At 39.2% G+C, this 14,497-nt stretch overlaps 1 protein-coding gene across 2 annotated transcripts in view; it reads left to right on the forward strand.

Moving 5' to 3' along the window:
• Positions 1-143: 143 nt before the first annotated feature.
• The window catches only part of ATXN7L1 (ataxin 7-like 1), a 112,301-nt gene continuing 97,947 nt past the window's right edge, over positions 144-14,497 (forward strand). For both annotated transcript variants that reach the window (XM_010013607.1, XM_010013608.1), the window contains exon 1: positions 144-206. In XM_010013607.1, coding sequence (XP_010011909.1) covers positions 188-206 — 19 coding nt within the window. In that variant the 5' untranslated portion in view covers positions 144-187. The remainder of the gene's footprint in view (positions 207-14,497) is intronic.

The raw sequence follows: 14,497 nt of genomic DNA on the forward strand, positions 1-14,497 counted from the left end.
GATGCTCCGACCATTGTGCTTTTGCTGTTGCAAATAGAAACACTGCTCACCTCCTCACCTCTCCTCCTCCCCCCGCCAAACAATAAATGCACACCTCTGGGCCCTCGGCGCTTCCTGACTCTGCTTCTCTTCTGCAGGTGTAGATCTAGAAGAGACTGGAAAGGAGGGTGGAAAAAGCAGGGAGGTTATGAGGCTTAATAAAGAAGGTAAGTGGATAGTGCTGGCACACCTCTCTACCTGTCTGTCTCTTGGTGGCTGTGGATGACTGTGGTTTGGCCTTGACAGGGTAGTCTAATAGCATATGGGTATCTCTGCCATGAAGAGTTTTTCAGGGCTGGATACACGCAGGTGACTGTCACCGTGTCAACTTCTTTTGAAGTATAACAGGTGTATGCGTGCGGGTGAGAGATGTGGTAAACGATAAGGCAGTTTTAAGTCAAAAGACCACTACGCCTCAGTGGCCATGTTGGATTTTTTTCGAGGACCCTGTCCTTTGGTGCAACGTTTCGCTTGCTTCTGTGTGGAGATAACCATATAAACCTGTGCATCAACTTTAAACGTTATATTATTAGCGACTGTAGTGAAAAACATTTTCACTCGCAGATAGAAACAGTTACCATCTTTGGGTTCATCCACTTTAGCTCAAGTCTCATTTTATTCTTTCATTCTCACGGCTGAGTGTGACTTCAAGTCAACTGAGCAGCCAGCATCTAGTATTATCTTATGTTAGGCTAAGCTTTATAATGCAAAACCAAATGCTGGTCATTTGGTTTTCTGGTCATAAGGTTTTCTGGTACTGTAAGTATGAACAGGCAAATTTCCAGGCTAATGGTATTTGCTAATATGTCATGCCTGACACAGTTCTGTCAGTTGTGAGAAGAGAGACTTGAATGGGGAGCGTGGGCAAAACAAATTTACACATTGTGTGACGTGCGCCGTTAACATCATGCTGAGGTAACACCTCATGCAACTAGTGAAATGGTTTGGGAAACGTTTTCATGTAGCTTTCTGTTTCTCTTCCATTAAGAAAGCAGTATACGTATACAACCTTTCTGTCATGAGAAATACTTCTTGTGAAGTCAGTTTGTAATGAATGATCCCATCATAGTAAAACTTCAGTGTGACTTACTGATGCTGAGAGAAATCCCGCTATTACCTGTAATGTCGTCATATATATTCTGAAACGATGCTAAGTTTCTCGTTAGGCTATAGTTGTCATTACATGTGTGTTCAATTTTGAGCATCTTGACAGCTTAAAGGAATCTTATGTTTTGTAAACAAGCTCTTGAAAAAAGAATGAATTAATAATACAGAGTTGTGTGATAAACTATAGAATTGCATGGAGTACACATTAAATAAAATTATTTAAAATACCGTAAATTCTCCCTTTCAAAAGACCTTTATAGAGATGCCAAGCTTGGTTGTGTTCCTGTCTTGATTCTTGCATGCCTGAACATCTCTATTTTGCCGACCCAAAAGCAAGGTAGAGGCAGATTGGATTTTCACGTAATATAGCTAAAAAGTTCCAGGCTCAAACAGTTTGTGCGTCTACCAATAACGTTAAGCGTATGTTTGATTCAAAAGCAATCAAACAAAAAGTCTTCCTCCTGGAGCTTGGCCTTCATAAGGGCCTTAATTTGTTGAGATAAAATGTTTTCAGCCTAGAAGTCCTTAGACACAAATTGTTACTATAAGCTTACTTGAGACATAGAGATTGAAATGCGTCCCTACTCCTTAGTCATACATAATATGCAAATTGTTTCCTAGAACGATTCAGTGTAGATTATCAGCTCTGCTTTGTCGTTGTTTGGTTTTGGGGAGGTTATAGACTTCATCAAAGGAGCTCTGTTTAAACTCAGTATCCAGAAAAATTATTTCCAACCAAAGTGTAATGTCATTGCTGACATTGTGATAGTGAGAGGTGTGAAGCACTTACTAGCGTTTATAGAATTTGCACAGTAATGCAGTTTAAAGAAACAAAACTGACTGTTATATTTAGAAAATAAAAAGCTTTAGGGATTTTATTACTTCCAAGTAGCAACTTCTTTTGGATCACTTAGAAAGAACTTTCACGAAGTTTGAATAAATTAGTATGTGTTGAAATATTTCTCCTGTATTCACTTCAGCAGTGTGTTAATACAGGTGTTTTCACCACACCCATCCGTGTCTCTGAACACTCACTGTAAATCTTCCTGGAGCCTCACTATCCTTAGTAGTAAAGGTGGCAAGAATTTGCAGGGTTAGATTGGTCTGCAGAAAACATTGCTTGTGAGCTTGCAGAAATGCTGGGGCACTTGTTCTGGTCTTGCACACATCTGTTGTGTGACATGGTGACTTCTTTTGTCTGCTTTGTTCATAGACAAGGGTTGCGGTCATGGTAGGTCTCAATACCAAACCCAGTTCATTTTTCTTTGCAGTCTTACCTATTTGAGTAGGCCTTCATACGGCATTTGTGGTGCCAGGAGATTGTAAGAGGTGTCTTAGATTTGGGGGTGTGTGTGTGATGGAGGGACACACAGGACTTCTCATATCAAAAATTACTGTCCTGTTTGATAGGGATAGTGTAAAATCTGATCTCACTGCTTTTACTTCTTGTAATATTTGTCATATTTTGTCAACTTTGGTTGAATGACCAGATTCATGTGGCTATTCCCTTGTAAGCAGTTAAGCAGGGAGCCTTTTTAGACTAGTGAAACTGTGTGTGGAGAACACAGTGGGGAAAAGGGTAGGAAAACCGTGGTCTCCTCCGGACTGTGACACGGTGTTTCACTTTGGATTTGTAGGAAAAAAATTATGTCAGAACGTCAAAAAATGTTTCCAGCTAGCTTCATCCCCATGTCACTGCCTCCTTTCTGGTTGTGTACTGTAGGTGTTTAGAGTGGTGGGCTGCTCTTTTTCCATCTTATCCAGGTGGGGGCCTGGGAGGCAGCATTCCCCAGTGGTGGTGGAGAGGAACCCTGCCAAAGGGGTTGATACTTAGCACATCCCTGGACAAAGGGGTTGAGGTCTGGCAATTCTCATCCTTTCTATAATGCAAAAGGTGTACCGAGGCCATGTGCCCCCTGTGCCCCATCGTCTGAGCAGAAGTAAGAACGTAGAAATATTGCTCACTGCTTTCCTTTATTCTGCAGTGTATATGTAGGCAGCACAGTGGAGAGAAATTTCCTGAACATTTGTTCAGTTTTGAGATGGAATTGCTTTTTGCTTGCTAATACTTGGTTTATGTATTCCTTTAGCAAACACAGTATGTCCATGGTGGACTTTTACTGGCTTGCAGGTTTGTGGAGAGGGGATTACGAAGTTGTAGGTGTTCACAGAAAATGAAAAATTTTATGCAGAAATGTTTGTGCTAGGAAAAAAAAAAACCCAAACCCAACACACTTATCTGCTTATCTAATCAGGAAACAGAAACAGCATTGTGTAACTTATCTGACAAATCACTACCAACCAACTGGCTTAGCTAAAAGAGGGGTTATCAGAATTGGAGCAGCGTTTGGGATTTAGATTGAATTTTAAAAGTTGAATGGTGTGTCTGAAGAAGGAAGATTTTCTTGTAGATAGCATGCATTGTAAAAGGAGTCTGTATTTATTTGACAACTCGTGTCCTGTAAAGTCACAGTAACCGTATGCCTGAGAGATACAGTGATCTTGTATTATCAGTCATAACCTGTAACTGAGTTTAGATTAATTTTGGAGGCATATGTTATACTCTGTACAATATTCAAGAAAATAATAGAAGAATGTGGTCTTTTTGGCTTTACGTACAGGACCTTTTAGTAATCAGTTTAGTAAATGTGCAAGCATTAAGTGCTGCGAGTGTTCCTAGGTAGACATGGGCTGTAAAGGAGTAAAAGATATCCTCTGTATCTTCATGGACTACAGCAGGGTTAAATACAACATATGGGATTTAGATCTATATCTGGGTACTTGGTGTCATAGTCAACTTCAGTTTCTCAGTTCAGTGGGTTTGTATTATTGAGGTTTCAATCTGATGATGTGTGTGTTTTGTCTTAGATTATCTATTCTGTTTATCTGATATTGTGTTAAAATTAGACTTTTTTCTATTGTTGTGCAGCCCCAAACTTGACCATTTTACTTGACGATTACACGAGCAAACTGGATAGTAGTTTACAATATATTTTTCCTATTTTGACTTTCCACATAACTATCAGATGGAAAGCTTTTTGGTAAATCCATTGGCAACATCAGAACAGAATTAAAGGGATACTGATTAGTTTTTCTTTCAGAATTACTCTTTTTTTAATCTTCCAAAAAATATCTTGATTTTATCATTATTCATGGAAAAATAAGAAGTTAAGGAGGTTGGGCGATGGTGGGGAGCACTTTATGAGGAAAAAAAAAAAAAGGATGTAGCTTACAACATTCTACTTATGCGAAGCCAGAGGAAGAGAACTAAGATTATTTATGAGGAGATTGTGAAAGAAGAGAAGGCAAAACCAGCTGGTTAATGTAAGCATAGGAATTGAAGTTGATCCTTTTTTTTAATTCTTATTTATTTTTTTGTTTACTGGTGGTTTGCTGATGGTGCTGTTTGTCTCCTTTAAAAACATACTAACGAAAAACTTAAGGATAAAACATTCTGGTTTTTATTTAGCTGCCTTCATTTCCACCTTTTTGTGGTGATAGGGAATGTTGGAAAGGGCTGAGAGGGAAAGAAAATTATCATAAAGTTTTAAACACATACTCCAAAAGAAAGAAGTGAGGTTTTGGAATGTAGACCACGTTGGCTGGTGATTTGGGGTTGGTTTTGACTTTGGTTTTTCAGTGGGTAAAAGAGAGAGGTGAATGTTGTATAGTTTTCTTTCTCTTCTCTGTAAGCTAGTAAGGTCTTCCAGAGATACTGGTTCTTACACAGATGTAATATTCAGGTGGAGCTTGGTGAGTGAAAGGACTGAGAATTATCAGGGTACAAAAAACTGTGGCTGTTAGGTAGAGAAACTTTTTCTTACCATTCTTATCTTTATGCTGGGAATAAGAATAGTGAGCGAAGGTCCACATGGGTTTTTTTTTAGGATGAGAAATGACAGTGGGATTGGATTCTGATGTTGAAATGCCTGATCAGTTCAGTATATGGTATTTGACTCCCATAGTTTTATTTTTTTTCCCATGGACAGCTTCTGTGGGGGGGTGGTGTGGCTCCTGGTTGTGGCTGTCACCTCATTTAATGTGTCTCAAGAAATGGTGACAGAGGAAGAATGAAACATTATGTATGATAGTGCCCAGAAATTTAGTCAGAATTGTAGTTTATCCTCATAGTTACATAGTTATTTTCTGAAACCTGTCCTTTAGTTCATCAGCCTACACACTGGATAAAAAGAGTGGAGTCATCGTAAGGCTCTCTGATCAGACATTCTGTGTTTTAAATCAGGATTTTGGTAGTTTCAAATATGTATTTAAACCTGTTATTCTAGAAATTATTTCTTCAAAGATTCTGGGTTTGTTAGATGGCACATGTCTTGCTGGAGTTCAGGTAACATTTCTCCTAGTATTTGTGCAGTGGTTATTCTGAAGAGGTAAGATCTGTAATTTAAGGTGCCTCTTTTGATCACTGGTGATTTTCTGTCAGCTGACAGCACTGTCACTAAGGATCCGTCTCTGTCATTGCTTCTACTTGTTGCAGTTTGTAACTGGACTTGAGACAGAAGGAAATGACATGTTTACTAGAGTGTACCCCAAGCCCCGTGGTCACCACAGAAAGTGAAATAACTTCTTTTTATCTGATTTTGATTGAGATATAAAAACACATGTGTGTTCTTGTTGATTTGCCTCTATATGTGGTTAATAGTTTATAGATGAAATAGTAGTTTCCATGTTTCAAAAAAGACTACACAAGCATTGAACTGTTTTCACTGTGAAACAGTAATTTCCTTGAAATAGGCATTTTGTTCTAGTTAATAAAAATTAGGACATTATCAGGTTCTGTTTTACCTTTGGAGCAAAATTTTTAGCCATTTAACCAAGGCTGATGTGTATGAGATGGAATCAATGGAAAACATGTTTCAAATCACACTTTTTTTTTAAGTTGCAGATCACAGGAGTCCTGTAGGCAGAAAGTGTGAGTTTCTGGTAGTCCCACTGAAAGTTTAGATTTATAGCCCTGCGTGCATTACTAATAAGGATCACTTTCAGTAAAAATAGTATGTAGATATGAGTATTTCTTAAAGAGTTAACTCCACCATGAAGTTACGTGAGTGCCATGACCATGTGTAATCAAGAGTGGTTTTGGAATAACTAGCAAGAAAGATTTCCAAGAACTAGGAGCTTGGTGCAGAAGTTCTTCAGCTTGTCCTTGAAAAAGCTCATTCAGGAGTTAATGGTGCCGGATGCCCAGGGAAGCTGGTGTCTTTAGGTAATTTATATGCCAAAAAACCTGTGGTAAATGCTCTTGTCAGTCAGAGTGTTTGACAGAGGTCTCTTAGCAAGTCTATAGCAAGATGGGTCTCTTGCTGGATGAGAAAGATAGTTGCTATGTGGGTGAAATGATCCAATTTTTTATTGTAGTGCTGGGCTTTCTGACTGCTCTTGGTCTTGTACTCAGTAGAAATAGAGATGTCTCCCTTACTTTGGAAATGTGTTTGTTATTCAGCGAATTTCCTTTCATATTTTACTAAGTTATATTAATAATACAGCCCTATTTATCTGTATTCTTGACAGCAATTAGAATTTAGAATTATTTGGTCTTCCTGCTTCTTGGTTTTTGTGTGCATGTATTTATAAAATGTGTGGTGTTAGGCAAAAAAAGAAGCGGAGTTTTCCCAGATCAGAAAGAGCATCAGCCAGAGGTAGCAGAGAAGTTGAAGACAAAAGCTGTAGGTTCTGCACAACTGCTGGTACCAATATACATCTAGTGTAGTTTCACTAATCTTCAGGCCCCTTCTGAATCATCTGTGAAACGGAAGCAGTTGTGTTATGACAGTGTGGTGTGCAGTACACAGGGGGTTTGGGCTTCCTTTTGTTTCCCTTTCCGTTCCCTTGGAGCAGGTGTTCAGCAGAAGAGGCAGAAGGGTGGCTGATGAAGTAACATCAAAACGTATGAGTGACTGACAAAGGGCATGAGCTGTGGGGTTTGATTCTGTGTTCTTAATTTCGTTTGTTTTTATTCTAATATAGAGTGTTTGATATTTTCTGACCAGTCATTCTTTCCCTTCCTGTTTCTGCTTTAGGGGGCTAAACATAGGGGCAGGCCCAGACTGGGAATTGGAAGTTATATTTGGATTGAACACTGCTAACATCCTATAAGTAATGGTTGTTGACAGACTTGTTGGATCAAAAGTGTCTTCTCTAGCAAGACAAAACAGGATGGGATTGGTTTTCTCCAGTGGCAGAATAAGGTGACTTCAGCTTGTCATTGCTCTGAGCTGAAATGATCAGAATGGAAGCAGAGGTTTGCACAAGTGTAAATCATCATGTGTGTTCATCTTTGAGTCTCTGACAGGTATCCTGTCCTCAGGTGGCCTTTAGGTTGGCCACTTGGTTTTGACCAGATTAAATAGATTATCAGGTGGTAGTTGGCATATGCAGTTATTTTTTAAGCTGCTCTTAGTCATGTCTCATTGAGACAGGACGCTTCTGATGATTTAAATCTGAAAAGTTTGTTGGACCCATGCCACCAAAACAGCCACTGAGAGAGCCAAAACCTTGTTTGTTTGGGGCTGATAATGGAGACAGTCAGAGGACAATGATCCGGATGAATATAAGTAATTTGTCTGTTACTACCATGATTAGGGAGGCAGTGTTGTTATTTGCATGATCTGAATGCCTAGCAGCCCCATCAGAGAGTAGATGCTACTGTGTGCAGGAAGGGTGTGTGCGTGTGTTGTGAAATCGTTGTGCTGCAGAGAACTAACTTTTTAACATATGACAGAGCAGGACTTTTAATATTGACAAACAAAAGCACTTAGTTGCTCAACATGATAGGTGGTAGACTTTAGCCTAAACTAGAGCAGCTTTCTTAGAACTGGCAAGGAAAAAACTTTAAGGTGGTGTTCAGAAGGCAGTGAAGTAGTTTTGCAAGAGCTTGGAAGATATCCTTACCCAAGTGTGGAAACTGGCCTGAGTGAAAATACAGATTGGTTGTTAAAAGCTTAGTAAGTGGATACTGACATCGTGAGCCAACTAGAAATGTGAGCAAATGGTGTGATAGCAAGTAGGATGTGGACAGAGTATGCTGGGTATGCCAGAGGAGTCTGGAAAGCAAAGACGAGTCATTCCTAGTGATTAAAGCTGGAATGGAGGATTGATGATTGCAGAGAGAATAATGGTAGATCAGTATGATGATATAGAAGAAAGAACTTCTGAAACAGCATGAGCCAGCAGGAGAACATTTGTCAAGTCAAAAAAGAAGAAAAATTTAGTAACTAATATGAGGTGAAGGCCCAGGAAGCCCTGTAGCCCTGAGAATGTTTAGAGAAGACTTTGTCCTAAGGATGCAAGACAGGAAGAATGATTTAGGTATAGATGTAGCCTGAATGAACGGATCAAAAGAGAAGTCATTGTCAAAGATGACATAGTATTTCATATCTGAATGATGCGCAGGATGATAATGCTGTCCGCAGTTATCAAGAGAGGGGGTGGAGAAGAGAGGGTGGGAGAGGTGAGATCTAAGTTCTGTTCTAGCTGTATTGAGCTGAATCTGACAGCTACTCAGTGACAAGAGGTGTCAGAAAGATAGACTGAGATTTTTTTGTTTAGACATAAATCTACTCTATTTGAGACCTGTCTCCTTAGGAGCAGAGTTTGTGGATGAATTTCCCAATCATAAGGGAAAGTGCAAAAGATGTAGCTTAATGGAGCTGCTAGAAGGCAAAGGAGGAAGAAGGAACCTCCCAGGAACCTGTAAAGGGTTTGGTACAGGGAAGAAGGGAAGCAGGAGAGGGTAGAGTTATCAAAGTAAGAAAAGGAGAATGGATGCTTTAAAAGGAGAAATGTATTTAATTTTTATGAGGAACGCACAAGGGTTATGGGTGATGAAAATATTTGACTGACTTAGTCAAAGATGTGGCAATCCTAAAAGTTTTTAGACATTTTAGTAAAAGTACTTGCAGTGTAGTGCAAGGGACAGCTGAAGGGAATTCAGGCTGAACTTAGAGACAAGTTAAAAGTGTAATTTGTTATCAAACATTTCATAATGAGCTTAGTGGTGAAAGAAGGATAGAAAGAGATGTAGTGGAATTAGAGAAGCAAGGGGTCAGAAGTAGGTTTCCAAACGTAGGAAAGACTGTCCTGCTGTTCTGTCAGAGCAAGAGGAGAAAGGCTATGTGAGTGAGGCAAGTGGAGAGTGAGACAGTTTCGTATCTATGGTACGAGGAAGAAGGGAGAGCTGTAAGGAAGAGAAGGAGAGTGGGAAGGAAGAATGTGAAATGATTATTATGTTTTCTGGCTTTCTCTTGGAATAAATATTTGCATTCTATTGTAGAGAAAGAAATGGATACAAGAGGAGAGGTTTGAGGAGTGAGTCAATAGTAGGAGGAAAAAAGGCTGAAATTGCAGGTGTGGGTTCAGCTCAACTGGAGGAATGGCACAGCTTAGTAAGCAGTAGGAGAAAGAGAGAGAAAACGTGCGATAACCTCATTTCCAGTCTGTTTTCCTTTTCCACTGCAAATTCTAGGACAGGCAAAAATAAAGTGAAGGAAATGGATATTTAAGATGAGCATGGGTTCAGGATTGCAGGAGTTGGGCCTAGTTGTGGGAAGGAAATGCAAAAACCATTAAGGCTAGAAACAAAAAGGGCAAAAAATACTGTGTCAGTGTGAAAGAGGGTGGAGTCCTGAGTATCAGAAATAATGGGGTGGGAATAAAGAGCAGTACCGAGAGAGTAAATTGGTGCTATTCAATATATGTCAGGTCAGCCTTTGAGTCAGGTTCTCAGATGGAAGATTCTTTTGGAGACGACTGGAGAGAAGACTGCTGGCATTTTGTGCTCTCTGACAACCCCATGCTTGAATCCCTAACGTGCCTCTGAGAAGGCTTAAAACCTTGAAGAAAAACAGCATTTTGGAGAAATCCAGTGAATACTGCCTTTTCTCCAAGTGAAGAGTGTGTAGGCCATGGCTGTGGCAGCAGAATGCTTCCATGTTTTGGTGACTGATTGTATCTATTACATCACACAATGGACATGGAAGTAGTTTGCTTGCTGGTTTCTAGCTCGGTAGTTCTATTCCTTGCAGTGCATCATAAGTAGGTGATACATCTATGTGATCTGTCATGTACTGATACTGACTTATGCTTCCTGCTTCCGGAGCTGAGACAAGGCCGGAGGATTCCATGATCACGGACTGGGTCCCAGCTAATGCCATACTGCGCAGGGTGTACCATCAGAGCTTGGGCACAGTGTTGCCGTATATGTGGTTGTATGGCTTTTGCTTGTCTTGTAGGGCAAAGCAAGCTTGTTGTGGTCTGTATGCTAAAGGCAGGCATGCTTTATGATACAGCATTTTTGTGTTTTTTTTCTCCTGAGAAGGCAGGACAATGATTTTTGAGGTGCTAAATGGAATGGCTGTCATTCGTGATGCAGGCTTCTCAGTGTTTAAGAAGCTAATCTCGGGTTTTCACGTGTCTTTAGTAGATCTAAACAACTGTGTGAGGAAAGAGATGGGAAGAGGAGAATGCTGTCGGGAAGAGATTTTTGCTCACGCACAGGATTGAGCTGATCCTTTGACATGGAAGGTTTTATCCATTACCTTCCCTTCTTTTCCCGAGCAACTTTCTGCCTGTCCTTGTATATTATCAACATTAAGTCATCCCAACAGCTTATACACAATGTCTCGCAGTCACTGAGAAGAAAAAAAAGGCTTCAGATTTTTCTCTTCAGGATCTTTCAGGGATTTTTGTGCACGATCGTAAAGTTTTGTTCTAATCTGTATTCATGCTTTTGTTTTATTTTTGGCTTTTTAGAAGACTTGGAGAACCTTGGGCAAGTGTACTAGGAAACTGAATGTGTGGCAGTGGAAAGATATAAGGAGAAATGGGAGAAAAGTATTTCAGCTCTTGAAATTATGGTGAGCTGTGTCTATAGTGCTTTTAATAGAGTCTTTGTACATTCTGTGCTTGGTGTAAGTTTTCTGCAGCTACTCTCCTAACTTGCAGCACTGGGTATGAATGTCACCAAGCCTTGTAGGTATGTAGATTTTGAAAGAGGTAATGCAGCTTTATAGATAAAATTTTGGGTTACTTGTTTATCAGAAAATACTATTCTTGGCTGCATCACTGAAGGAGGGAATGCTACAAGTTTTATTTTGTGGCTTTTCAAGATACCTGTCACTATTCTGACTGTTTTCCAAGCTCTTTGGCAAATTAAAGCTATTGTAAACCTTTATTGCTTTCCTGGAAGGTAAGAGTTTATCCTGAATGCGATGGTTTTTGTTTTGTTATTAAGTATATATTTGTAAAAGTTCTGAAGAGATGTATAACATACATCTTCAAATGATTTAACATGTTTAATAGTGCTAGCATTAAAAAGCTACTAAGATATGGTCTATATTTCAGAGAACTTACAATGCACTTCAGACAAAGCCATCAGCTTGTCTGAAGGCAAAAATCAGTCTATGAATGTTGAAAAATTTCATGCAGGCAGCTATTTAAAGGAGGAATTTGAAGGAGGTAGAGAATAATTAGTGGAGGAATGAGGCATCAAAGCTGATAGTGTAGAGCACAGCAAAGTAGTGTACAGAACAGATTTCTAGTGAGAGCAGTTTATTTGTGAAAATAAACTCTCCCTGTTTTGTTAATATTATCTTGCTGTCTCAGAGCTGGAAAGTGAAGCTAATTGTAATTGCCAGACTGCAAAAATAACATAAATATTGCAAGATAAATCTTAATCTTCCTTAACTCTGTTCTCTAAACATGCCCTCTGTTTTCCAAATACTTCGACATACCCTTTTTTATTAGGCTTCAACCTTATCCGTTCTCTTGAATGTTGCCCAAGTTTTAATACTAGGCAAAAAGTGAAGAGAAACTAATACATTGTGTATGCAACAACATTTGTCATTCTTTCATACTCCTCCTCTTCTGTATTAGTTATTTTATGCCCATTTGTTTATATAGGACAGGATCAGAGGATGACATGCAACATTCTAAGCAGGTTTGACTTTTGTTACAAACTTTCAACTTTAGAGTGAGTCTGTTGATTCCTCTGAAGTTGTAATTTATTTCAGAGAATCCCTTGAATGTGGGCTTTTCGTGGCAGATTTCTGATGTACTATGTGCAAGCATAGGGTGCTATGAAAGCAATACACAGGACAAGTGCTTTTAAAAACTTGCTCATTTTAATACATTGAAGTGGTGCAAGAGACTTTCCCTGTGTTCATAATCATGTATTAAAGCTGCTTTGAGTAGTAATCGGGACAGTGTGTATATCCAGAGGAAGGGTTTGGAGGGGCAAAGGGGAAGAAATCCTGAGTATACACATGATGACTACTGATAATGTTTACAGATAACCTTTCACTGGAAAAAGGCCCAAAGTGGTGTACCAGCTATATGCAGAAATGACTTCGTTACTGAAAGGGGGCAGGGGCATCTTTGAATACAAGTATGGGTGCTGCTGAAAGCCTAATCCTACTTGCACTGGAATCAAATGAAAAAATGCTGAAAGCTGTGTACTGATAGGGTGTAATCCAGTCCTCACTGAAATATGTTGCTTCATAATGATTCTGAAAGGAAAGGAACAATACCTTATTTCTAGATTACAAAGAGAATCCACCTTTTCCTGTGAGAGGTCATGGCAGACTTTACTGACTAGTGCTCTGTTTGCTGGTTTCCAAAAGGTGATGCTCCCGTTGACACCAAATTTTGCTCATTAAAATTAAGCAGTGATCAAAGACCACCATGTTTTGAAATACATTGTTGGGGTGTCTGTCAAAGAACAGTTACCCAAACCAAGCTTATAAGAATAGGCCAGTTCTTATTATAGCAAAAAGCCTCAATACTTCACTATATTTTACCAAGTCACCACAAATACTAGTATGCTGCTTTTCTATCATTTTAAAATTACTTAAAAGTAGAATTTGGTGTTACTGCTTCAAAGGCTATATTGCTTACTCCTTTCCTGTGCAGACATCACTAGTATTATCATCTTTCCTGCACCTGCTCTGCCAGAGGACCATCTATACTTTACCAGATATGATAGGATATGATTTTATAATCTCTATTTTGATAAGTTTTTCTTGGTAGACTGTTTTCTGTTTGTGGAAATATTCATCCTAGATACTTCATGATTTTACTTGGCTTCTTTTTTTCATCCAAGATAGGAAGGGAAACTAGCTGGTGATACAGTAATAACTGAAGATTATAACTGGCAATTAATTTTCACTACATGGGTAGATTTATAACATCAGCAAATCCTCCATGACTAGCCTGCAGCTCTGCCTTTTGTCTGGTAGAACACTGCTTCTGCCCTGAAGCGGTCTTCTACTGTGCCCACTGGATTTGCTGAAAATCAAATCTGCTGTTGCCACCCAGTACCTCAGGAGGTGACTATACAGGTGAATGTCAGAACACAGTAGTGCAAAATAGGCTGAGTGATGAGTTTATTGAATGAAATATCAGTTTAAAGAGGTATCTTTAAATTGGGTGACTATTACGTGATTGTAACTTAATCTTTTTCTCTGCAGTTTTTCTCTTGTAAAATGCAGGCACTGAATTCGTACATTCCATCATACACAAGTTGGTGCAGTTAGGGTTTCAAAGGTACATGTGTTTTTCTTTATAACAAATGGAACTAAATTTGGTCACGGTCCATTCTGAATGTGTTGTGTTAGGAAGAACTTCTATCTAGAATGTAAGTAGGGATGGAAGAATTACCTTATAGAATTGATTAAATTATTACTCCCTGTGCAAAGCAGTCTTGAAGAAGGCTGAAAGTGCATGACTGGGAGAGTAGGAGAGAGGGTAATAGTACTATTTTTTGTGCATTTTTACTGAAATACTGTATCCTGGTTCTGATGTGCACATCAGGTGTTGGAAAAACAGTAAGGAGTTCAGAAGAAATCTACGTTAATTTGAGGACTGGATAATCAGCTTTAGAATGGAAGATTTAAGAAGCTCAATCTATTTAGTTTATCAACAGACAGTAGAGGCTACCTGCTAAGTCTGTAAGTACTTAGACAGGGCGAAGGTATCTGACAGTTAGATGGTTCTTTGTTAGCTAGATTAAGGGGATTCGCAGGGCTGAAAACTGAAGCTAGATCTGTTCAGACTAGAAATAAGGTGCAGTTTTCTAATGATACAATTAAACAGGAACAGCTTATCAAGGGATGTAGTAGACTCTCCGTTGCACAAAGTCCTCACATAATGCCCCGGTGCTTTCCCAGGAAGCACCTGGTGCTTTAGCCAGCCAGAAAGCTTGGGTTTGAAGCTAGAACAATGTGATGAAATTCTATGGTCTGTTTTAACATAAAAATTCAGTACAGATCAGAAGAAAGATTTTTCTTCTCAATTCCCCTCCTCCCTAAAATTTCATACATTTTAAATGCTGCTTTTG

Source organism: Nestor notabilis, unplaced genomic scaffold (genome assembly GCF_000696875.1).
Source record: "Nestor notabilis isolate BGI_N333 unplaced genomic scaffold, ASM69687v1 scaffold324, whole genome shotgun sequence".
Classification (NCBI taxonomy): Eukaryota; Metazoa; Chordata; class Aves; order Psittaciformes; family Psittacidae; genus Nestor; species Nestor notabilis.